At 46.9% G+C, this 24,042-nt stretch overlaps 1 protein-coding gene across 2 annotated transcripts in view; it reads right to left on the reverse strand.

Annotated features, from left to right (window-relative positions):
- LOC142003905 (nuclear receptor subfamily 2 group F member 5-like) overlaps positions 1 to 21,468 on the reverse strand; it is a 39,438-nt gene extending 17,970 nt beyond the window's left edge. Inside the window, exons 1-3 of one of the 2 annotated variants that reach the window (XM_074981267.1) lie at positions 21,378 to 21,468; positions 21,034 to 21,225; positions 19,205 to 20,178 (exon numbers count right to left, since the gene is read on the reverse strand). In XM_074981267.1, the coding sequence (XP_074837368.1) occupies positions 19,205 to 19,583 (379 nt within the window). In that variant the 5' untranslated portion in view covers positions 19,584 to 20,178; positions 21,034 to 21,225; positions 21,378 to 21,468. Of the gene's footprint in view, positions 1 to 19,204; positions 20,179 to 21,033; positions 21,310 to 21,377 lie in introns of those variants that run through there. The other variant, XM_074981266.1, reaches the window with a different exon arrangement.
- Positions 21,469 to 24,042: the final 2,574 nt, after the last annotated feature.

The following is a 24,042-nucleotide window of genomic DNA, read 5'->3' on the forward strand; positions in this document are numbered from 1 at the left end:
AAAGGTGAAATTAAAACAAACAAAAAATACAAATCCAACCCCCCTCTAGTGAAATCATTACTGCAGGGCAGTAGAAACATTTTGGCTTGGTAATTTAGACACGTTTCAGTTGGATTTCAACCAGCTTTAAGGTGTTTTTTCATCATTGTATTATTATGTTTAAATTTCAAAATGAAAAGTCATTTCAAACCAGAAAAAAAAAATCCCCCTTTGGAAAATGTCAGAGGATCCTGTTTTAACAAAAAAAAGCCCCCAAAACCCCTAAATTTTGTTGAAATCAAAATCCTCGTCCAAACCCACCTTTTGCTGCAAAAAGATGAGCTGCGCACACACCTGTCTGCACCCCTCAGCATCCCCTAGAGCTGGGGCCAGCAGCTGGGACCCCACATGCAGGGCCCGGAGGTGGAGTTCCAGTTGTGGAACTGACAGCTGGCTGGGACTCCAGGACCGAGCAGAGTACAGGAGACTGGCAGCGCAGCAGCTCATGGGGGGCCAGAAGAGCTGGGGGTCAGTGGCAGGGCTGAGAAGGGCCAAACACGGAGCCAGTAACAGAGCCCACAGGCTGCACGGAAATGGGGCCAGCAGCCAGGACGCTGGACAGCAGAGGCATGGAGCTGGGACATCTAATACTGGGGATGCTGCAGCATCCCCCGCACACCTACTTCTCCCGCCTATGCTTCAGAGCCCCCCAAAGTGCATCACTCAGGGCTCCAGCAGCAACTTAAAGTGCCAGGGGCTGCCAGAGCTACTACAATAGCAGCAGCAGCAGCTGGGAGCCCCACGCCCTTTTAAATTGCCGGGCGCCAAGGCAGCTGCCTTCCTTGTCCCTCCCTACCCCATTGGCAGGTCTGCTTAGAGGGACTGAATATAGCTGGACAAGTTGGACCCATCTCTTATTGGACCAACTTCTGCTGGGGAGAGTCGAACTTGCACAGAGCTCTTCTTCAGGTCTGGGAAAAGGTGCTCCTGGAGGGATCACAGCATTCCAGAATGGGCTGAAGAAGTGGGTCTGTCCCACGAAAGCTCACCACCTAATAAATGATCTTTAGTCTTTAAAGTGCTCCTGGACTGCTTTTCTGTTTTGACAGCATTCCAGAGCTATGCCTAGATTAGAGCCACCTGTCAACAGAAGGTTTTGTCGACAGATCGTGGCCCGACTGCCAAGCGGATCGCTCTGTCAATCCACTCTCTCAACAGAGAGCAGCCGGACTGCCCAGCTGCTCTGTGGGCAAAACAGCCAACCGGAAGCCCAGCAGACAGGGCTGCCCAGTGTCCCCGAAGCCCTGTCTGTCAACAGAAGGCCCCCTGGAACATCCAGACCAGACTGGCGTTGTTCTTCCTGGTGGTGTGCGGCATACAGCTGTCAACGGAAGTGCTGCATTCTGTCGACAGACGGCCTTGGGAAGGTGGACGCTCCCAGGGTGTCGTTGACAAAACCCTCTGGTGCAGGCACAGCGTAGGCAGTGGAGCAGGTTGCTAAGCACAAGGAGTTAACACCTCCTGCAGGAGACCATGGACCCAGCTAGTCCGAAGCAAATCAGCTGAGCCCTTTCCGACCTGAAGTGAGGTGGGAGCAGCTTTTCAAAAGCTCTCATTGCCGACAACCCCGTTGTTCTCGGACTCTGAGCCGAATGCTCTTGGAAATCCTATCCGGCCGTTTTATTTCGGTGCCTGTGAGGGAGCGAAGATGTTAGTCGGATTGCCAGGTATTAGTCAGTGCTGTTAATGGCCCAGACTAGGGATGTTAAAGGTTAACCGGTTAGCTGGTAAGCCTCACTCAAAATAGATGTGGCTCACTGGTTATGGTTAACTGCTATGGGCTGGAGCAGCCCCCCATCCACTGCCAGCTGGGGCGCTCCAGCCAGACCACAGTAGCCCCGTCCACGATGGCCGTAGGGGCGGGGGACAGGGGACAGATGGCTGGGAAGGGGGGAGGGGTGGCTGCCCCCCATTCATTGAATCACTTAACCTGTTAACCAATTAAACAGGATTTTACATTCCTAGATTAGGCCCTATTGCCGATGAATGGAGCTTTCTTTTAAAAAAAAATCAGGCCTCAGTTGTCAGTGCTGGAGCTGTTGGAATTCCAGTCCTTGCAGGAGAAGAGACAGGTTTATTTCAAATGGCTCTCCTCTACCCTAGGTTTTAAGAGGCAGGACTGAATACAAACCAGGCTGCCCTGATCTCTCTCGTGCCACAGGTGCTCACAAAGAGATTTTCTCTGCCTTCTGCTCAGGGAAGTGCTCCCTGCTCCCCCACTATGAAATCCGGGTTCAGATGAACCCTCAATTTCCAAGCAACAACTTAACATCAGCTGGCTTGGTGTCTGAATCATGCCGTGTTTGCACATCACCTGTGGCCCAAAGGATAAGCTGTAGATGAGCCCAGAGACAGTGGGATCTGGGCTCTGGAGAGGAAGTGTGGACCAATGCTAACCAGGAAAGCCAACTTTGGGTCACTGCTCTGCTACAAGCTTTCATGTATGACCTTGGGAATGTCACTTAGTCACTCTGATGGATGAATAGCTCTTCCCTGACTCACGGAGGGCAAATGCAGAGCAAAATGCTCAGCTAGGATGGAAATGGAGGCCAGGTAAGTACCAAGACAGCCTTTGAAGCTGTAGGTGAATAAACTTTTTGCCCAGAGCTTATCATGCAGATTGGGGCTCCATAAACACAGAGAGATAAGACAGAAGGGACCAGGGTTCCCTCTAGGATTTTCCATCCATGGGCAGAGTAAATTTTGTTATGTGCGGATGTGCACTACAAAGAGAAACACAGGCTGCCAGCTGTGGGCACTCTGCTAATCAGCTGGGCAGCACCTGAATCTCTCCTGGGCAGCTGCCCAAGTGCTCAGCTTCCAGGGAACACTGGAAGGGACACTGTGATCCTCCAGTCTGGCCTCCCGCATAGTACCATGACCCATAGGATCTCCCTGAATTAATTCCTGCTTCAAATCCAATAACTGTGCTTGAACTGCCCCATGTCCTTTAGGAAAGTCAAGATAACTCTCACTCCGCCCTCCAGCTCTGTCATCAGTAGAACTCCAAATGCTTTATTAAGGAGGTCAGCAGCACTGTCCCTATTTTACTGACAGGGGAACTGAGGCAAAGAGTGGGGCCCTAACTTGCCCATAGCCATCCTGTCAGCCCAGGGCAGTGCTCAGCTGGGTCTTTTATCTGAGTGCACTATCGACAAAGCTTCCTTTCCTACCTCCTGTGTACCCTCTAAAAAACAGAGCATGTGGAGCCAAGAGGAGGCCGGGGCAGGTAAGACGCACAAAGCAGTGTAGCTTTGTCAGTGACGGGCTGTTTTGTTTTGTTGCGCTCATGCAGATAGGGTGGGGAACAGCCGCAAAGGGCAGGATTAAAGTCTCGTGATCTTTGCTATTCGCCAGATCCCAGATTCTGGAATCGTGGGAAAAAAGTCGGCTTTCACGGCAAATGAACCAAAAAAGCTACCTGGAGGCTCAAATGGAAAAGGCAAATGAAAAGAACCCCTCTGCTGATTGTCTTAAAACTCATCACACTTTATAAAATAATCTCCTTGATTGTAGTGGGGCCTGATCTCTGATCATGAACCTTTTGTATCAGCGATACTGAACTAGCGAGAGAGGTTCATACAGTCCAAGAATGAGGCTCCTAGCAGACACCGTAATACTCCTAATAGCAATAAAAATCTACAGCCGAGAACGCAATAAGTTCCTGGTCAGTGACTTAAGGCACCTAGGCTGTACCGTAATGCACCCAACAGCAATAAAAGTGTACGTCTCCTACCCCAAGGAGTTTGTGGTTCCATGACTAGGGCTCCAGATGCCACCAAGAGACAGTGACAGCAGAATAATCGCAGAGCAATGGCAAGCTGTCAATTTTTGGCTGCAGATTCAAAGCTGAAGGGCGTTTTGGATCTGGGGAGGCGCTGTGCCTTGTGGTTTCTCTTGCCCTAATGATCCCAGCAGACGGTGCCCCACGAGTCCAGCAGATGCGCAGGCGTTAAAACAGCCCACGACATCAAAGGGTGCAGCCTCGCCTCATTGTATTCTGTTTCCCTTTAGTTACCTGGGTGGGCCATCCTACCCCAGTGATCCGAGAGTCATAGATTTCAAGACCAGAAGAGGCTATTGTGATCATCTAGGGCAGGGGGCAGCCACCGCCGGCACAAGTGCCAAGAGCGGCACGCGAGCCGTTTTTCATCAGCACACGAGGCGGGAGCTCAGCCCCGCCCCTCCTCCTGCATGCAGCTGGGAGCTTGCTGAAAGCCATTCCGCCTGTGGATTAACAAAAGACCAGCGAATGCTACCAACCGCCCCCTGAACAGTAAAGCTCTGCAGCTTCGTGTATTTATTAATGAAGCTGTTGTAAGTAGGACGATTAGTAACTCTTACAAGTATCATCCGGCACTTGGACCACAGAGGTCCAAAGGCCAAATTGCAGCACTCTGCCTTGGAAAGGTTGCTGACTCCTGATCTAGGGCAAACCTTCATTACCCATTGGATCGACAGGCAGCAATCGCCCTTGCGGGGGTCCATTTATCGGGTCTTGTACAGATGCAATAAATCAGCTGCAGAACGCTCCTCAACTCCCTTGTTCCATCAAAACTAGAAGAGTAGGCAGAGTCAACAGGAGAGCGCCAACTGCCGACTTATCATTGGGGAAGATACCGCAGTGAGCAGACCTAAGTACATCGACTTCAGCTAGGTTATTCACATCACTGAAGCTCTGTAACTTAGGCTGATAGCCCATAGTAGTATACACAAGGTCCTAAACTAACCTCCAGGGTAGGGAACTGCCCATATAATCCCTAGAGCAGATTGCTTAGCAAAACAGCCTGTTTTGATTTTGCAAATTGTCAGTGTTGGACAATCCACCCCGATCCTTGGAAAACTGGCCCTGTGCTTAATTACCCTCACTGTTAAAAATACAGTTCTGGTCTGAATGTGTGGAGATTCACCTTCCAGATGCTGGGTCAAGCCATACCTAGAAGAGCCTGTTATGAATCCTTGCCCCCCATTATGTCCATATAGACTGTAGTCAGCTCACCTCTCAGCCTTCTCTTTGTTAAGCAACCTCGAGTCTGTCGGTGTGCAAGGCAGCTTTTCTGATCCTTTAATTGTGGCTCTTCCCAGCTGCTTCTCCAGTTGCTCAGCCTCCTCCATGCATTGTGCGCACCACTGCTGGACAAAGGATTCCAGCAGCTGACGCACCGGTGGGCCTGGCTGGCGCTTGATGTGATCTGTTTAATTTGATAGAGCAGTTTCCTGGACTGCGGCTAAATTCAGTCACTAGCTAGGGATGGAAGGCAGGAAATTGCCTCTCCCTGGGCTGGGGGTGTCATTGCCCAGGCTGATGTACATTGCATAGTGGAGGAGAGAGGCAGGGCCCCCACTGTGAACTGATACAGAGGGCACCCCTCGTCAGCTGTTGGTATGACAGGTGCCGTCAGGATCAGGCTATTTGGTCTTAAAACATTCCCACTGACCATGCAAATCTGGGCCTTGTTACCAGGGTTCCCACTAATTTTTTCCATCCATGCACAGAATAAATTTTATGTGCACTGAGGCAGGTGCAGCACCGGTAGAAACACACGCTGCCAGCTGTGGATGCTCTGCTAATCCACTGGGCAGAGCCTGAATCTGTCCTGGGTGGCTGCCCAAGTGATCAGCTTCCAGGGAACACTGCTTATTACACAGCTAGAGCCCCAGCTCTCCTCGCATTTAGGACAACAGGTTGCCAGAGGGTTAAATACAATAACGAGGGTGCAGCTGCTGGTCCTACAGCAAAGCAAGGAGCAGGTTTAGCAATGGATGGTAGAAGGCTAAGATAGTACTTGTGTAACCCACTGGGCAGTGTGTGTGATAGGCATTGGAGTCTTCAGTTTGGTGCCACACCAAAAAAATCTGGGAAAAAATTAGTTCCTGGTGAACCAGAAATAAAAGTTTTCATTTTTCCCCTCACCAAATTTTTGTTTCATTCACTGCTGCTGAACTCACAGGGAGCCATCTGGTTTGGATCACCAGGCAAAGAGAAACCGTAAGACACACACCCACAATCCAAAACACCCGTCAGCTTTGGATCGGCAGCCCAAAATGACAGCTCATCATCACTGTTCCCTCTAATCTTTTCCATCCCTGCGTGGAATAATATTGTTCTGTGCACCAAGGCCGATGCAAATGTGCACCACCAGTGGAAACACACAACCTAGCTGTGGGCCTTCAACTAATCAGCTGGGTGGCATTTGACTCCCTCCTGAGTGGCTGCACAAGCGCTCAGCTTACAGGGAATGCTGTTCGTCGTTTCTCTGCTAATTATTGGCATTATTTATCATTTCGCTTGACTGGAAAGAAAAATGTTTGTTTTCTTTTCTGAGGGCTTTTTTTAAATCCTTGTTTGCCTGTCTGTTTAAAATAAACGCAGCTGAATTTCTAAATGGAACGTTAGTTTGAAATGAAAAGTCTATTGAAAATGGGCATGGTCTATTTTTTGCCTGAAATGAGTCACTGAATTCAGCTCACATCTGCAATAGTTTTAGCTGACCCGACCCTGCATTTTGCAGCGAATCAACTATTTGATGGAATTTTTTTGTCCAGCTCTCGATAGATGCTGCTGTATCGGGGATCTGAGTTATCACCCCTTGCCTAGCTGCAGCAGCTCCTGATTTTAGCTGAGGATGAGGTCCCTGGTTTGATGCCTTGCGGATAGGTCAGGGGGGCAGCTGTCACACACACGATGGTTCAGTGACCCTAGCGCAATGGATACCAGAGCAAAAAGCTACAACAGGACCTGCCTGGCTGTTTTGTGCATCAGCTTTTATTAAGACGTGGGAGCAGAGCAACAGGTTCAATGAGCTGAGGCTTGCAAAAAAAAAATCTACATATCAGCCCTGGATCTTCCTATCCACCTTCCCACCAGTGCCGGAAAAATTAGAGAGACTTTGCTAACTTGCCAAAATAAAAAAATCACTCCCCCTCCCCTGCCCAGGTGAGTAAACGCAGAGAGTAATTTGCAAAGCTAGGATCTATCTAACCTATTCTGCCGGCAAGGAACAACTGAAAAGGACTCAGTGGGGCTGAGAACTCAGGCAGCTGGGAAATTTAGCTTTGTCCCACCCCAGCAACAATGAGTATTTATCATCTGCCCTGAGGCTTCATCCTCCCTCCTGAGCTGAACAGTCGCAAGGTGTGCGCTGATAGCACCTTCCCTCCGATGCTCCCAAGCCACCCCCCAGATGCCGCCCTCTAACATCGTGCCTTGAGGCAGAGAGCTGACAGCCCCTTGTAGAAACAGGTAAACTGAAGCACAGGGCGAGGAAATACGTCCCCACCGGTTGCAATGCACATCTGCGGTAGCACTGGGAATAGAACGCAGGAGTCCTGGCTCTACCCACTAGTCTGCACTCTCTTCTCAAAGCTGGGGGGAGAAGCCAGGTGTCCTGACCCTCATTCCTCGCTCTCACCGTAAGTGCATCTCTCTTGCCTGTGGTGTAGATGTGGCTCAGTTTTGCAAAAGGCCTTGACTCCTGTTTAGGCAGTTGCAGGAAGGGACACATTTTCCAACGAATGCAACATTTGACATGCTGGGTGGATTATTTCGGGGGCTAAACTAAGGTGACCACATTTTCCCATGCCAAATATGGGACACCTGGCCCCAGAGGATGTGGCGCTGCTGTCGCATGTCAAGGCTCTCTGACAATGGGGGCTGCTGCCCCACGATGGGACATCAGGGATGGGGGCTTCACAGTCTCCTTGCTGGGTGGCGGGGGTGGCAGAGAACAGGGCAACTGCCCTGCAGTAGCGCTCTTCAGCAATGCAGGCTGCCACCAGGAGGCACAGGGAGCCGGGGGACGCAGCCACCTCCCCTGGTGGGGCTCCCTGGCAGTGGGAGCTGCCACCCCAAGGTGCAGGGTGCTGGGGAACAGGAGTCCTGCAAAATACAGGACAATTTGCCCATTTTCTTAAAAAAGTCAGGATGCCTGTGGGACAGCTCAAATAAAGGACTGTCCTGGTAAAACAGAACAGATGGTCGCCCTGGGCTCAACAGAAGCTAAGCTCTTATGAACTGTGAGCTGGTCCTTCAGCAACACCTGACAGTGTCAGAGAACCACAAGCTCAACGGCCCCGCCATAATTAGGCTGCTTCACTTCTGATTGCTTCTTTGGCCAAAACAACTGTTGCGTTTGTTCCTCTGCTTCCTGATGACTGAACAACACACTTCCTCCCAGTCACACAGACTAGAGATGCCCAGAGGTGTTGCACCTTTGAGATGACATGGATGATTTATTCACCCTTCAGTCTTATCATCACAAAACAAATTTCTGCCCCTCTTCCTCCAAGCATCAAATAGCCGCAGTTTGGAGGATGAGGGCCAGATCCTCAGCTGATGTAGATCAGCATAACTCAAAGGAGGCCCATTAAACTAGCAGAGATCCAGGTTCTTTTTGCCCGCTGATCCTGGACCAAATTGATTAACTTCAATCATGTCTTGTTTGGAGTGATGTCTGAAAGCACAGACCTGCTCTGATCTTCCAGGATAAAACCGAGCTGATTTTAACTTGCCGTTAGTGGGAATACTGCAATGGTTTCAATAGATTCTTCCATTTTTTGGAGTATTAACTAAAGGGGTGAGAATAACTGAGGGATGAGAATAACTGGCCAATCTGACAGGAAATTTTTGGCAAATCAAAAAAGTGGAAGGAAAATACAAATAGTAATTTCTTGTGTTTCCTAATACCAGGGTGGAATGGCATACTTTTTTAAATCCTTTTGAATTTTTTTAAATAAAGCTTCTGTAAAATTCAAAAGAAACAAAAAAAAACCTTTTCAAATAGAAACATTGAAATGTTTTATTTCAAAAGCCTCAAAACAAAACATTTACATTTTTGTTTGGTTTTTGGCCAAAGCAATTTGACAAAACTCAGGTGAATTCACAAAGGCTACATCAACTCAGCAGCATTATTTCAAAACAATCCATTCTGGAACAGCTATTCCAGCATAACTTATTTCAAAATAACACAGCTACTCCCAAAAATGCATTTCGAAATAGCAGCCGGCTCTTTCAAAATGGCATGTCCAGACACATTGTGCCTATTTTGAAATAGTGCCATGAGATGCCATTATAGCTTATTTTGAAATAGCGCTATCCCAAGTCTTAAAAGTGCATACTTCAAACAGCTATTTTAAAATAGGCATTATTGCTCCTGCAATGAGGTTTACAAAATTAGAAATAATGCATCTGCTATTTTGAATTTATTTCAAAGTTGTATACGCATAGTGTAGATTCTCACAAAGTTATTTTTGGGTAGACATAGCCTAAGTGTTTTCACTGACTTACACCTGCATTTTTTGGGATGAGGGGACTCTATACTTAATTAATTAAAAAAAAACCAACAGAACCCAGGGCACAGAAAAGCAGATACACTGGTTGAATCTTACTGACTTTGCTTTAAGATGTACAACTGCACAAGCTGCAAAGACACTGGGCTCTCTGGGTCTGGGAGTTGGAGTTGGGGTAATAATTTATTTGTGAAATTCTGAGAGGGAGGTGTTTATGTATGTGTGATCGGGCAGCAGGGAATTTGGGACAAATCCACAGTGCTGCTGATGGAGGAGCACATCAGATTGCAGTTTTGAGTAAACGATTGTGCAAAACATCTGAAGAAAAAGTGGAGGGAGGGAGGGAATTTGCTTCCAGGGCTTGGGAGAGATGGAGTTTAGAATGAGGGAGGAATTTCGAGGGAGCCCTCTGACTATAGCAGCCCTAGTTTAGATTTCTGCATTCAAAAAAAATCTATTTTGTCAGGCAGCTATACGGGCACACAGAAGAGATGGGGGATTTTTCTTGGTCTATGCCAGCCTGCTCTGCATCCCAGTAACAAAGGGAAAAACCAGGAAAAGCTGGGAACTGTATTTATACTGGTAGCAAACACTAGAAAGTAGGTGCTTTCTATTCTGCTGGGCCCCTGCCCCTTGTGCTGACGTTACATCACTGTTAAGTGGGTCTAACACTCACCCAAGGCAGAATGGGTGGATTGGGCATGTTTCTATACAGGCACGTTTCTTCTGTTTAACCTACGGCCAGGTCTAAGCTACAGACACCTGTCAGTTAAAGAGGCGTGAGCCCTGACCGACAGCCTGGAGCCGGCACCAGTGCCCTGGTCTGGGTGTGTCTACACAGCAGCCTTATTTCAAAAAGCTTATTTTGAAATAACTCTGCTACACACAAAATGCATTTTGAAAGAGCCCTCAGCTATTTCAAAATCCAGCATCTACATACAGAAAAGCCTATTTTGAAACAGAGCCATCGAAGACACTACGGCTTATTTTGAAATAGTCACTACTCCCTGGCTATACAGCCCCTATTTTAAAATGGCTATTTTGAAATAAGCACCATTCCTTATAGAATGAGGTTTACGAATTTCGAAATAGCCAATCGCTATTCTTTCAAAATAGCGATTGCATTGTGTAGACGCTTGCAAAGCTATTAAGGGCTGTTATTTCTAAATAACTTTGCCGTGTCCACATACCCTGGGGTGCCAGCAACTCAGTTTATACCAGAATCACTTGTTTAACACCGATAGCCAGCATCAAACATGGGACCTCTGGAGTTTAGTACATGAGCCTCTACCACTTGAGCTGAAAAGGCAGGTGCCTGTTAGCTAAGGTGGTAGAGAGGACTCATTCGTTCTCTCTGTAAGCGGCGTAAGTGCCACTACATGGGACAATGAACCACACCCAGTAGGTGTGTGTGTTACACAATTAAGAGAAACTATGCAGCTGCTTCCACACTAGGGCTATGTCTACACAGCAGCCTTATTTTGAAATAAGCTGTTCCGGAATAAGCTGTTTCGGAACCATCTCAAAATAGCGGTTGCCTTGCGTAGATGCTTGCAAAGTTATTTCAAAATAGCTACCATTATTCCCAAACAACTTTGCTGTACAGATATACCCCAAGTGACCACCTGAGGATCCCAATGCCCTTTATAAATACTAAGCCCCAGGGGTGAGGATGGTGAAACTCAAGGCATGGGGAGGGGAATTAACCCGCCCGTGTTCACGAAGCCAGGAAATGAAGAGAGAATGAACTAACGCGACTGCTTCTGTATTTGGAATCCCTTTCGGGTCAAAGCCTAATGTTCCTTCCAGAGATCTCTCAAGCAGGCAGTGATTCCAGTTGTTTGTTGCGCATAATGCTGTGAACTTAGCTGGAAAAATGAGAAAGAGCTTATTCTTTTTTTTTTTTATGTGTGAAACATTATGTTTACGCATCAGAAAACTCTTCCGTAGCAGAGATTCTTTTTACTCATGCCCTAATAAATAAATGGATTAGTCTTTAAGGTGCTCTAGGACTGCTTGTTTTTTGTGAAGTTGCGGACTAACCCGAGCACCCCTCTGGGGCCATAGTTCATTGGATACTTGTTCCTGAGGCAACAGCTATCTTACAAATTGGCGTGAACAGAGGTTTCACTGGACAAGGCACAGAATGGGAGCTGGAGAAACAGCATGGAATTGGAATGGACTTAAAACCACCAGCTGCACTGAAAAGCAATTTTGGCTATAAACACCCTCGGTATAGCCAGGTTATACCAAATATGCTCCTGATACATCCCGGGGAGTAATGCAGGAGGCGGAGAGGGGGAAATGTGAGTGGTTTTCCTGCTGCCTTGTCACCACAAAAACAAGAGGCCCAGTTTCCCAACCCTTCCATCCACGACCAGCTCTATTCACATCGTGACGTTGTTCACGTGAATAGGAGTGGCTGGATCCCTGCCTTTGCATTTCAGGGGCACGACACCTTTGGTCAATAGCAGCCCGGGCTGTGTGAAAGGATTCCTAGCGCTGGGTTTTTCCAACCAGCTAAAAGGCAACATGGGAAGGTTAGCTGCTAGGGAAGGGGCCCGACCCTCAATCTGTGTACGCCGTCAATATAGAGCATCATAAAGAGAGGCAGACTGCAGCTGGCATTGATGTCAATGGAGCCTTCACAGTATACACCCGTTCAAAATATGCCCCTTGGCTGAGAAAGCTGCTTCCCTGCACTGAAGTCTCCCTGCCTGGGAACTTCATAAATTCACAGTTATAATATACATACACTCTTATATTGTGGAGCAGAGCCACTGCCCGTGTCTGTTGTGAGTGCAATGACAACATAGGTAGCTGAAGAGCTGCCTAAAATTACTATAAGGCCTTGCCTCTAAAAGGACCTCACAGATATGAACAAATTAAGCCTAACAATATTCCCGGGAGGTAGGGGGAATGCTGTGCGTGCAAAACCATGGGATCTCAGCATTCTGTATACAGCATATTAACCGCCTTGCCCACCCTAAGTCCCAAAGAGTCTCCTAATTCATTTGTTTGGAGCTCTGGTAGTAACACTTTAAAAATCCTCCCCCCCCCCAAGTCTCAACAGTTATGGTTAGTCACAACAGCAGCACGGTGATTGAGAAAATGCATGCCTTTGAAATAAACACAGACAGCAAGGCTTCTTCCGTGCAAAATAAGGCAGATTCAGATCCAAATGATACCAGAAGTAATTTGTCTTGAGTTCTGCCATGGATTTGCCCCGGTTGGAAGCAAGATATCAGAATCTAAGCAGAACGTCTATATAAATAGATTAAGGAGGGTGGTAGGGAGGCAGAATCATAGAAAACATTGCTGTGTCTATTGACCAGAAACTCTTCAGAACAAGGAAAGCACCTTTCTCTTTGTAATGAAATAGCATGTATATTTGAGGGGATGCAGCAATTAGCAAGAGTACTAATACAAAGAAGAGACAGCTAAGAACTTAAAAAAGACAAGGCCGTTCAATAAAAGCTTTGCTGTGTCTTTTCTAGTTCTCAAGGGTTGCTAATTTTTGGTGATTGCTAACAATATAGTAGTTACCACTCCAAAAAAACCACAAAAAACAAATAACAAATAAAAAAAACCCTGATGTTATGCTTAAAATAAACCCTTTATTATTTAAAAATGTCAAATGGCTTTTAATAAAGATCAAAGAGCTAAATAGATACTGTTGAATAAAAAAATCAAACTTATTTTTAGAATAATATCTTTCTCTTCTCCCCAATATTACTGCCTATGCTTTAGGGACCACCCTCTCAAAAGTTCAGTTCCCATTTCGGTACCTATGTAAACCAGGCTGCTTTCCACCCATGCGTCTCAACAGATGCCACCACTTCTAAAAATTCTAACTCCTTGGTTATTTGTAAACCAGAGAGAACTGTGATAATCTAATTTCTCTTTTTTTTTGTTTCCTGGGGTAGAGTGACAATATCCAGACCTGCCAGTGTCACTTGTTTCTAGTCAATTTCATTTTCAGGCCCCGATGCACAATGTTACAGAAGGGAAGCCAGTAAACCAAGGGAATGGTCGCTTGGTTAAAAAAGAAAAAAAGTCCTATTCCCTCTGGGCTTAAACAAATAAATAAAAACAGAAATATTTCCATGGGTCTCAGGTTTTGTAAAAGGCTTCTTTCTGCTACTCCTGGGTTCTCCTGTGCAAAGCCTAAATTCTGAGCCAAACTTGGTAGGTTATTGCCAGGGTAGATAAGTGCAATGTAACTAGTGAGTTTGTAAAAACAGACAAATGCTTTAGAAGTGCATTGAACAATAGCATCATGGATAATCTTTCGTTCTGACCCCAGTGGCAAACTTGGCACTTAAAACTTCAGTGAGATAACTTGTAGATTGCTAACCATTTGTCTACCAAAATTGACAAAGGTGTTTAAATGGTGACCAGGGATTTCTCCTAATCTTTATAATAATTAACAAAAGACCTCATTTGCAGGGAAAGAAACATGACTAGTTTCCAATGGTAAGTGTGAGGAGCAGAAAGCAAAAATTCAGTCTAGTCTATTGATGGAAAACGGGTTAGGAAACAGAGGTACTGAAAATTCACTCAGTGCCAGTAAGACTCAGAGGGAATTCAGCCAAATAAAATAACATTGGTGAAACTAAAAAACAAAACAAAACAAAAACACTAAAAAAACCCCACCCTTTTGCAACATTCTGAAAATCAGCACATATATTGAATCTTTCCCCGTGCTGTTGTTCAGTCTGTTTCCATTTCCCTTTTAAAAGTTAAATTATGAATGAAAAAACAAGCAGGCTCGTAGCACCTTAAAGACTAACAATTTTATTTCTTAGGTAATGAGCTTTCCTGGGAAAGACCCACTTCATCAGATTCACTAACCAGTGAATTCACTAACTAGTGAATCTGATGAAATGGGCTTACCCACGACAGCTCATCTCCAGATAAACTAATTACTCATAACCACACCTTAATGTATTTCCATGTGTAATTAAACTTCCTTGAAATATTCTTGATCTGAGGAAACGGGCAGCAACTAGAAGCTTGTCAGATAAAATTTGAATGTTATGTTTGAAATGCATTGATACACTCTAGAATTTTTCCATAGAGCCCCGTTTTTATAAATTGCATTTAAGGGCTGACATGACAGTATGATTTTTTTTTGAGTGGGGGTTTGTGGGATTTCTCCAGCTATCATTCCCAGCCTACAAGTGACAAAGAATTAAAATATCATTTGTGAACCTACGCTCAATAATTTTAATGGTGTGTGTGTTCTGCATAGAGGCAAAGGAATCTTTCAAACAACTAAACCCTTTGAATCAAAAAAGTAACTCAAGTATAAACGGGCATGAAAGAAATTATATAATCTAGCATTACATAATCAGAAGAATGTAAACAGCTATATCTTGATAGATAATGTCTTTGCTTATCTAACCTAATAGTTGAAGCTTATGTACCCATGAAAATATTTACCTGGAATAAAATTCCACGTAAAGTGGACATTAAAAAAATGCAAGGGAATACAGGGAAGCAAGTGGTTTAAAACTGTTTTTGAATCTCTCAGCGTAGATGTTTCAAATGATGAGTAACCACTAAAAAATGTCATTTCTACTCAAGCAGAATTACAGTGGTCTAAGCACACTTTGGGATACGAAGATGTGTTTGTCAGCAAAATGAGGCCAACAATTTTCTTATTATTCTACCTAATACTACATGGGAATGTGACAGAAATGACTTTGTAGCTAGGACATCACATTAATTCAGCAGGTCAGTAAGGTCTATATGTCCGGTTCCTGACCTGGCTTCTATCTCTATTTCCCAAAAAAAAAAACAAAAAACCCATTGTGAAATATTCGGCTCGCGCTGAGTTCAACTGAGCCTGTTTGCAACACCTGAGAATCTGGCCACTGTATTTTGCATGCGTTAAATTGCAGTCCTCTTTTTGCATTACCCCTACCCTGCCTAAACCCAGGTAGAGCCTTACTTTCACTTTAAAGAGTTGACTTTGAGGGCAGAGGTTCTCGGGTGTGACTAGGGCTTCAGCTTGCAAGAACTTCTGCCCTAGAAAACTCCTTAGCCGAGCATTCTGCAAGATGCGCTTCACCATGCCATCCAAAGGCGTTATAGGGGGCTCAGTAACAAGAATAACAAAATAACTTCCTGTTCTCAAAGAAAAACTAATCACCAGGCTTGACACAGGGTTTAATAAAGACATGGACATGCATTAACGGACTAGGACATCTGTTGAGGTATCCCAGCCAGCTGTTTGATCAGGTATCAATCAGAAGGATTATACGCTGCCAATTCAAATGGTCGTTTGTGACGAATAAATTTATGAGCAGCACTCTCATACACATACATCCAAATAAACTAGACTCACAAGAATTACTAAGAGCTGCCGCTCGTACCGACTGAGGATTTGTAGAAATTATCTCACCAAAAGGAGATTAAATGCCATGAATGCATTATTACTACCACATTACCGGGCATGATCATAGAAGAGGAGGGGGACAAAGTAATCAAAGAAAAATTTTTACTCTGGGGAGTACGGAGGGATTTGCCTTAATGTGTTATTAAATATGTCCTAAAGGAGACTTCCTGGGAGAGGAACTTTGCCTCTTTTTCCAGCCTGCTCTTGATCTAAGAAAATTAGATGTACATGAGAAGTTTTGAATTGTATGGTTGAAATGCTGGTCGGCTGTGAAAAGGCTCAAAAAGAATGGCGTACCTTGGACAATTGTTAATTGTTACTAGTTAAAGATGATATTTTGCATTACAAAGTACCAGGTACGCTATTATTATTCAATGTACACATTATTATATGTGTATCTTATCCTGAGAGACATCCATATAATGCATGCATTTTGCAGTCTTACATATGCACAAATTTAACTTAATATCACTTGCCTGGGGCTTTGAGATCTGATAAAAGGCGTTTTCTGAATGCCAGGTATGTTGTTATTTCCACTCAATCAATTCACATGAGAAAACTCTGCATGTTACATGACTTCTAAATTCTAGCTTAATTTTAAATCCGAGCAGCGGTTAACACTGGGATGGTGAATTTGGTGTAACCAGCTTTGGCCTTTCTTGAGTATTGCTATGATAGGCATACACAAGCATTGTTTTAAAAAGAACATTTCCATTCCTACTGATTTTCGTTGCCTCCCTTGTTCTAATAAAATGCCTACAGACACAGTGAAAATTCCCACCTCTGCAGAGAAATTACCTCTAAATCAAGCCCTGTTTAAAAGCCCAAAAGAAACTGAAAGTTCACTGGTTCAAAGGATAAATTTCACTGATCAGATAGTCAAGTTAAATATGAATAAGAGTTCTTTCCCATGATCCTTTTGTTGTAATCAACATTACAGGTTTTTCGGGAAATTTATTCTTTTAAGGATTCTGCTTTTCTCTTGTTAAAAACCGATGAACATAATTCAGATTTTACTTTTTTAGGCCCAAATGGGAAGTACCGTAGACAATGCTGGGAAATCAGTAGGCAGGAATGTTAAGGATAGAATGCTGCTGAATTTGGGTCTGGCCAAAAGGACAAACCAGCCATATGATTTGAGGTAGATCAGAAATTTTAGTAACAGATACAGTGGAATGAAAGTTCCCTGATACTTGCCCTACGTCACATGCAGAAAGTTCGCCCTTCATTTGAAACACAAAATACAGAAATTCCCTCCACAGAACAGGGAAGGAAAACCAGCCCTAAAGGAAGGGGATCAGCAAATGAAACCAGGATGAAGCAAGAACTCGGCAAAAACACATTCTGACACACCTCTAGCTCCCAGTTTATCCTGTTAAGAAATGGAATCTGGAAACGTCTTGGTGCTGGGGAGTATATGACATGGGAATGATACTAAATGCATTCAGACAGCAGCATAGCAACTACAAACTCTCAGCTAGGGAGGGAGAGCCCCGGGGTTGGACTTTGGGAGACAGTATGGGAAGAAGAGAATACGCTATAAGGAACTACCTGGCAGGTTCCAAGGAGGATAACTGTGGAATAGAAAGACGACCCCTGGTGCACATGACCCTGTTGCTTGCAGTGAGGGAGGAAGCTGAGCCATGCTGCAGAGGTGGGCAAGCTGTTTAGAGAGCAGGAAATGGATGGGAAAGGAGAGAGGGAGAAAACAGGGAAAGAAAGAGAAAGGAGAGTGAGAATGAGGGGATGGAAAGAGGGTAGGAAGGAAGTGAGAAAGATGTAGGGAACAAAAGAAAAGTAGCGAGAAGGAGTGAATGGCAAAATAGTTGCGGTTTAGAAAAGAAAAAAAGAAATGAGAGAGAATTCTAGCAAGTTTGTCTTTCTTTTTCTTTTCTCTGTATTTTTGGAATAAAAGGAATGACATAAGAAAGACAATCTTTCACGTTGCTTTTTTCCTCCTGCACCCTTCTCTCTTCCTCTCTCTGGGAAAAGAAAGAAAACAGAGCGAAAGAAAAAGAGAGAGAGAAAGGAAGGCACCCAGCAGGTGCCAACACAGCAGAGCGATTTCAGGATACATCTTTGAAACACGTCCGGTATTTTGAAATATACTCTGTACTCCGCAGCTACATCTACACTAGAGAGATCTGTCAACAAAACCACACTAAAAATGTGTTCTGTCAACATAATGTTGACAGAACTGAGCACTTTTGTTGACACCCTTTGGCCTCTCCCCCATGAAGCTGAATGCTTTTCTTGATAGAATCTGTCTACAAACCATGTGGATGCTCTGGGGGGCTGTCTGTCAACAGACAGGGCTTCCAGGTCACTGGGCAGCGCTGTCTGCTGTGCTTCCAGATGGCCATTCTGTCAAGAGAGCAGCCTGAGGCAGTCTGGCTGCTCTCTGTCGACAGAGCGGATCCACAGAGCAATCTGCTTTCCTGTGTGACCGCGATCTGTTGACAGATCTTCTGACGGTAACTTCTGTCAACAGATTGTGGGAGTGCAGACCCAGCCCTTGTTGCAGGAGGAGTAAGAGATGCTTCAACATAGCGCATTATTTCGACAGTTGGAGCTGTCTAGACAGCACCAGATGCTGAAACAGCCTATTTCAAAATACGCTTGAAATAAGAGAGACAATTTACGTCGTTCCAGTTGCGTATTTTCTTTCCAGTTTAGGTGCTATGTAGACGTCGCCCCAGAGAACACAGAAAGCTACAAACTAGAGTGAGAAAACAGAAGGACAGACTAGAGAAAGAACACTGAGACGATGCCTCGATTAGATTAGAGCACTCTTCCAACAAAACTTCTGTTGACAGATCGCAACCAGACAGCAGAGCGGATCACTCTTTAGATCCACTCTGTCAACAGAGAGCAACTGCTGCTCTCTCGACAAGACAGCTAACTGGAAGCACTGCGAACAGGGCTACTCCCTGTCCCGGAGGCCCCGTCTGTCGACAGAAGGCTCCTGGAACATCCAGACCGGGTGTCTATCGACAGATCTCTGTTGCCAGAGGTGTTCTTTCTCCTAGCCAGCAGCATAGGGCTGTGGACAAAAGTGCTGTGTTCTGTTGCCCTACTGTGGCTAGAAAGCCTTGGGAATCTGGATGCTGGGAGGGTTTTGTTGGCAAAACAGCCATTTTGCCGAGGAAACCCTCTAGTGTAGACATAGCCTGAACGACAGACAGACAGAGACAGAAAGGGGAGCCCAGGAAGGGGCAGAGAGACAGACAGGAGAGAGAGGAAAGAGGAGGAGAAGAAGGGAGGGCAGGGCGAGCCCAGAAGGGGGCAGCGAGAGACGGAACAGAAAGCAGAGCAGGCAGAGGGCAGAACGGGAGCGCAGCGAGAAGAGAACAGCGCGGGGCAGCCGGGAGCGAGGCGAGGCAGAGCAGGGAGCCGGCGCCGGAGCCGGAGCGTTGAGGCGCGGCTGGAACGCGGCGGGGCAGAGCCGGGCCGGGCCGGGCCAGGGGCGCTCACCTTCGCGGCGCATGCCGACCTTGAGGCACTTCTTGAGGCGGCAGTACTGGCACTGGTTGCGGTGGTGCTGGTCGATGGGGCACTCGCGGTTGCTGCGGCAGGTGTAGCTCAGGTTGCGGCGCACCGAGCGCTTGAAGAAGCTTTTGCAGCCCTCGCAGGTGAACTGGCCGTAGTGTTTCCCGCTCGACTTGTCCCCGCACACCATGCAGTCCACGCTCGGCGGGGCGCCCCCCTTCTCCCCTGCCTCCGAGCCCTTCGGGGCGCCCGGCGGCGGAGGGGCCAGCCCCGGCTCTGGGGCGCACGGCAAGCCCGGCGGGGGCTGGGCGCCGGGCGGGCCCCCCGGGATCTCCTCCGGCCAAGGGCTCACCACCATGGCCATAATCCCGGGGGGAGGGGAAGGGGCTCGAGGGGGGCACGAGAGGAGTCAGGGTGGGGGAGGAGGGGGGTGGGGGAAGGGCAGGGCGGCGGGGGAGAGGCCTGGGGACCGGGGTGGGGGGAAGGGGGAAGGCGGTGACCCACCCCGCACGGACAGGAATCAATGGGGGGGTGTTGAAGTCTCTCCCCTGCGATCGGACCCCCGGATTCGTTCAGTTTCTCCGTGGCCCGAATTCTCCAGCAACCGACAGAGAGGGAGAGAAATACGGGCCCGGCCAAAAATCCCCCTTCGGCCCTGGCCCGGGGAGGGGGGGAGGGGAGACCAAAGTTTTGGCTGAGATGATTCCCGCCCCCCCCCCGCGTGTGTCTAGAACAATTAGTATTTGCGAGGCCTCTGCAAAGAGCAGGATTGTCCTGGGGGGGCTAAACCCAGGAGGCCAGAGTCCGGGACGCTTTTACTGTCATTTCAACCACAGCAAAAAAAAAGAAAAAGAAAGAAATCCATCGCCTTGGTCTGCCCCCCACTCCCCGGGCAAACACCCCAGCCCAGCTTTGCCGGACGGTGAAATCCGCCGGGGGACATCCAATTCCGTACGGATCTGGGGCGGGGAGAGACAGGGGGAGAGAAAGGAGACAAAAAAAAAAAACAACACCCCATCACAATGCGATCCGGCGGGAAGGATCTCAGTCCCAACCGAACCCCTCGGAGCCGGGCGGCTGTCTCCAAAACCCCTCGGGATCCAACGCCAGGAGCCACGCACCCGGCGCAGGCTGGCAGCAAAGCGACCGCAAGCGACTCCCCCGGCCCCCTCACGTGCCTCCCCATTTAAAAAGGAAAAGGATGGGTCCCTCCGCAGCCCGCGGCTGGGATCGGAAATAAAACCCCGCGCCTTCCCCGCGCCCGCAGACCGCGCGTGTTGGGGAGCCGGGAGGGGGTTCGCGGAGCCCCTTCACGTCTGAATGCAGACAGCCTCCCCCCACGCTCCCCCAGTTCGCAGCGTGGAGCCTCGGATCGGCGCTCGATTCCTTCAGTCCATTCCCCGGCCTCCGAGCAGGCGGCAAAGTTGTGCAGGAAAGGCAAAGAGGGGGAAGAAAATAAAAACGAAAGAAAAGCAGCGTGCGACCCCAACCCCCGGCGCCTTCGGGGAAGAAACGATCAACGCGTCTTGCTCACACGCGTGGGGATCGGCCGCTGCTTTTCCGGCGTGTGTGTGACTCGGGGTACTTCCCTGCCTTGCCTCGCTTGGATTTGCTCCTAGCCGGCAAGCAGCCGGGGCCGGGGGGCTCTTTTTTCCCTGCGTTCCCCTTTCTAAAAGGCTTCCCATTGATTTTCCACAGTGGGGCTAAACGCGTCCTTAAACGCGCCCCGCAGAGGCCAAAGCGAGGTGGGGAATAGCAGCGAGAGAAGAGCTAAGGGGATAGACGGAGGTCGCTTAAAAAGAAAAGTACCGTACCTTGGGGAAGGCAGCGTCTTTTCTCCTCTCTCTCAGCCCGGGGCAGGGATGCTGGCGTGGAGCTGCTGATTGGTGGCTCTTAAAAGCCAAGATTGTTAATCACACGTACATTCCCCAAGATGTTCTCTCCCCCACCCCTGCTTTTTTTGGTCTCTGTCTGCCCAGGACTAGCAGGCTCAGAAAAGTCAAGATCTGAAATGAGAGGGAGACAGATTCCACCTTTTGAATTTTCTTGTCTCCTCTTTCCCCCTCCTTAGATAGAGTAGCCGGGTTGGGCTTTTTTTTTGGGGGGGGGGGGAAGAGGAGGGGCTGGGGAGGGAGGGGGAAAATCGCGACACACAAACTTTTAAAGTGATAGAACGGCCCTTTCGCTTGTCAATTTCCCACACACGCACCCCGGCCCCTCCCCCGCGAAGATGTTCCCTGGGAGGATCACGTGGAGGGCTGCTGAACTCTGACAGTGGAATTCATTGACAATGTGGCCATGGAGACACTTCCCTTATAAGGCCCAATATTCCAAATAGGGGCGGGGGCTGGCGCTGTACCAAGCCCTTGCGGCGCCGGGAGCCCTCCCTCAATCAACCTAGCAGAGGGCCCTGATTGGTGTAGGAGCTGAAGGGGGCGTGGCTTGCCCTGGTCAATGAGTGTGAAGCCACCGAGGGAGAGATTTAAAAGAGGGCGGAGACGCCAGCACAAAGGGGCTCATTGGTTAGGCTCACTCCTCCTGCTGTCACTTGGTCCCACTGGCAACTTGCCAGGGGGCTGGGAGGTCTGGCACATAGTGGAAGAGAAAGTGACAAAAGTGGTGGCGGCTTGTTACTGTGGGAGTTAATAAATGCGCCTGGATTGCTCATGTCTCTCCCGTGCAAGTCGAGTAACTAAGAACGGAGCTGGCTTTGCTCCCCGTTAAGGCAGAAAGCTCTGATTTAATGTGAACAGTGGGACTGAAGGAATTAGAGGTGGCAGAGAGAGGTAGAGGAAAGCCCCTCTGCAAAACTACGAGATCTGTGGCATGTCAGTAGATGGCTGAAGGGGTAAAGCACTGGATTTTATTATGCTGCTTCCGCAGATATCAGGGTACCATAGGTAGTCCTGGAAAAAAAGATAGCTTAGTTCAGATATTATTATTTTATAATGTGCACTTAGTACAGAAATGGTGCTATTCCTTTTTACAGCCGGATAAAAAACACATAATCCCTTCACTGAGTGTACAATCTCACACAGTGATTTTCAACCTTTTTTCATTTGCTGACCCCTTAAATATTTTGAATGGAGGTGCAGATCCCTTTGGAAATCTTAGATGTGGTCTGTGGATGACGGGTATCTGTTGCACCACAGATTGAAGACCCTCGAGCTAGTACAATTTATTATACAAAAATACCAGTTTAGACTGAGTTAGAACAGGTTTGTTTCAAAGCCATGAACGATAAAACTCCTGGTGTAATCGCTTACATGAATATTTCTAAAATGCACTTGTATATGTTTATAAAGTGGAGCCTAAATATGTAACATGCTAGAAATTATTTTAATTGCTTTGAATCTAATACAAAAATAGTTTAGATAGGGTCATCATCTCACTCCCACAGTTGCAAATTTGATTGATAATCTATTATATAAATTTTAATTAATTAAACCTTATTTTTGTTCATAATTTAGATTTCTGACAAATTAAATTGAAAGAGAGAACTGCCGAGGACAAAAAATTCAAGGTAAGGATGAGCTTAAAAAAACAAACCCACTGGAGGGAAAACACATTTTCACAATCGTATTCATAGTAGGTAATGGTATAATACTTAAATCATTTATTACCTTGATCTAAACCACAGATTTAACACTCAAAATGGAAAGAACAATTGGCAAGATTAAATGAAGGGAAAAATCTAATGTTTGCACCACAGTCTGAAAAAGTAATGTGCTGTATAAATGAAAAAATACGTTAAAGAAGAAAGCAAACACGTTAATTAATCATAAAAGTTCCAAAAAAGGCTGACCACATATAAAAAATAGTAATGTAACCTATTGTTAAGATGATGGGAATACATCTGCACAGGGCTGTCAAGATGTGACAACTTGAATGAGTGAGAAAAAAAATCCAAGTGAGATTTTTAAGTGTCTAATTGAAGCTACGCATTACGTGCATGCACACACACACACAGTCTTCCTTGTTGAATGATCCTTTAAAAATCTGCTTTAAGACACATCCAGAAGTCTGGGGGGTCTCAGACGAGCTGTCGGGAGGAAAAAATAGGGGTTTCTGGCACAGAAAGAAATGTGACTGTGATAATAGAGCTATCTGAGGTGCCACCTCCAAAACCACATTTTCTCACCACCTAACCTGGTCTACCCATTACCCAGCAAAAGAAGTGGGGCTTAAAAAGAAAGATTACCCGGAGAATGATTGACGGTAAGTCGACCAAGTGCTATTCTCATCAGCATGCAGCTCCAGCGCTGTGCCATGAAAGGTAGAACAGGGGAGGGGGGGGAGGGTTGCGAAATTAAAACTCCTCGCAAACAGGAGACTAAAAGGAAGATAAAAGGAACCAGTGAAAGACACAGACTGATTCCCAACCAAACCGGGGAGGATGGCGAAGGCATGACGATGACATAAACCCGCTCAAGTCTTTGTCTGCCAGAGCTGAGGACCTCCTTCCTACAAACTCCGTCTGTCATGTCCTTAAATAGAATTCCTACATTCCAGATCACCCTGTGGCAAAGGAATGGGCGAACATGGCAGTATTTGGTTTCCTTTGCCACAGGAGCTAAAATTGGTGCCATTCTCTGGGCCCTGGGCATCCCACTTGCTTGCTTTCAATGGATTTCCCTTCCCATCCATAAGAAAAGAGATGCCGTGAATCATGAATTTAACTGGGGTATCTATAGCTATATGTAGCAATGCCCTCTTGGGGCCAGCTAGACAGTGATAACTGTATGCAGTGCTGATCATGCTCATTCTTTATCTTGTGCCCCCTTTGTTGGCTCAGCTTGTTGTCTCTTGGTTTGCATTGTTAT

The sequence above is a fragment of the Carettochelys insculpta genome, chromosome 30, assembly GCF_033958435.1.
Source record: "Carettochelys insculpta isolate YL-2023 chromosome 30, ASM3395843v1, whole genome shotgun sequence".
In the NCBI taxonomy this organism is placed as follows: domain Eukaryota; kingdom Metazoa; phylum Chordata; order Testudines; family Carettochelyidae; genus Carettochelys; species Carettochelys insculpta.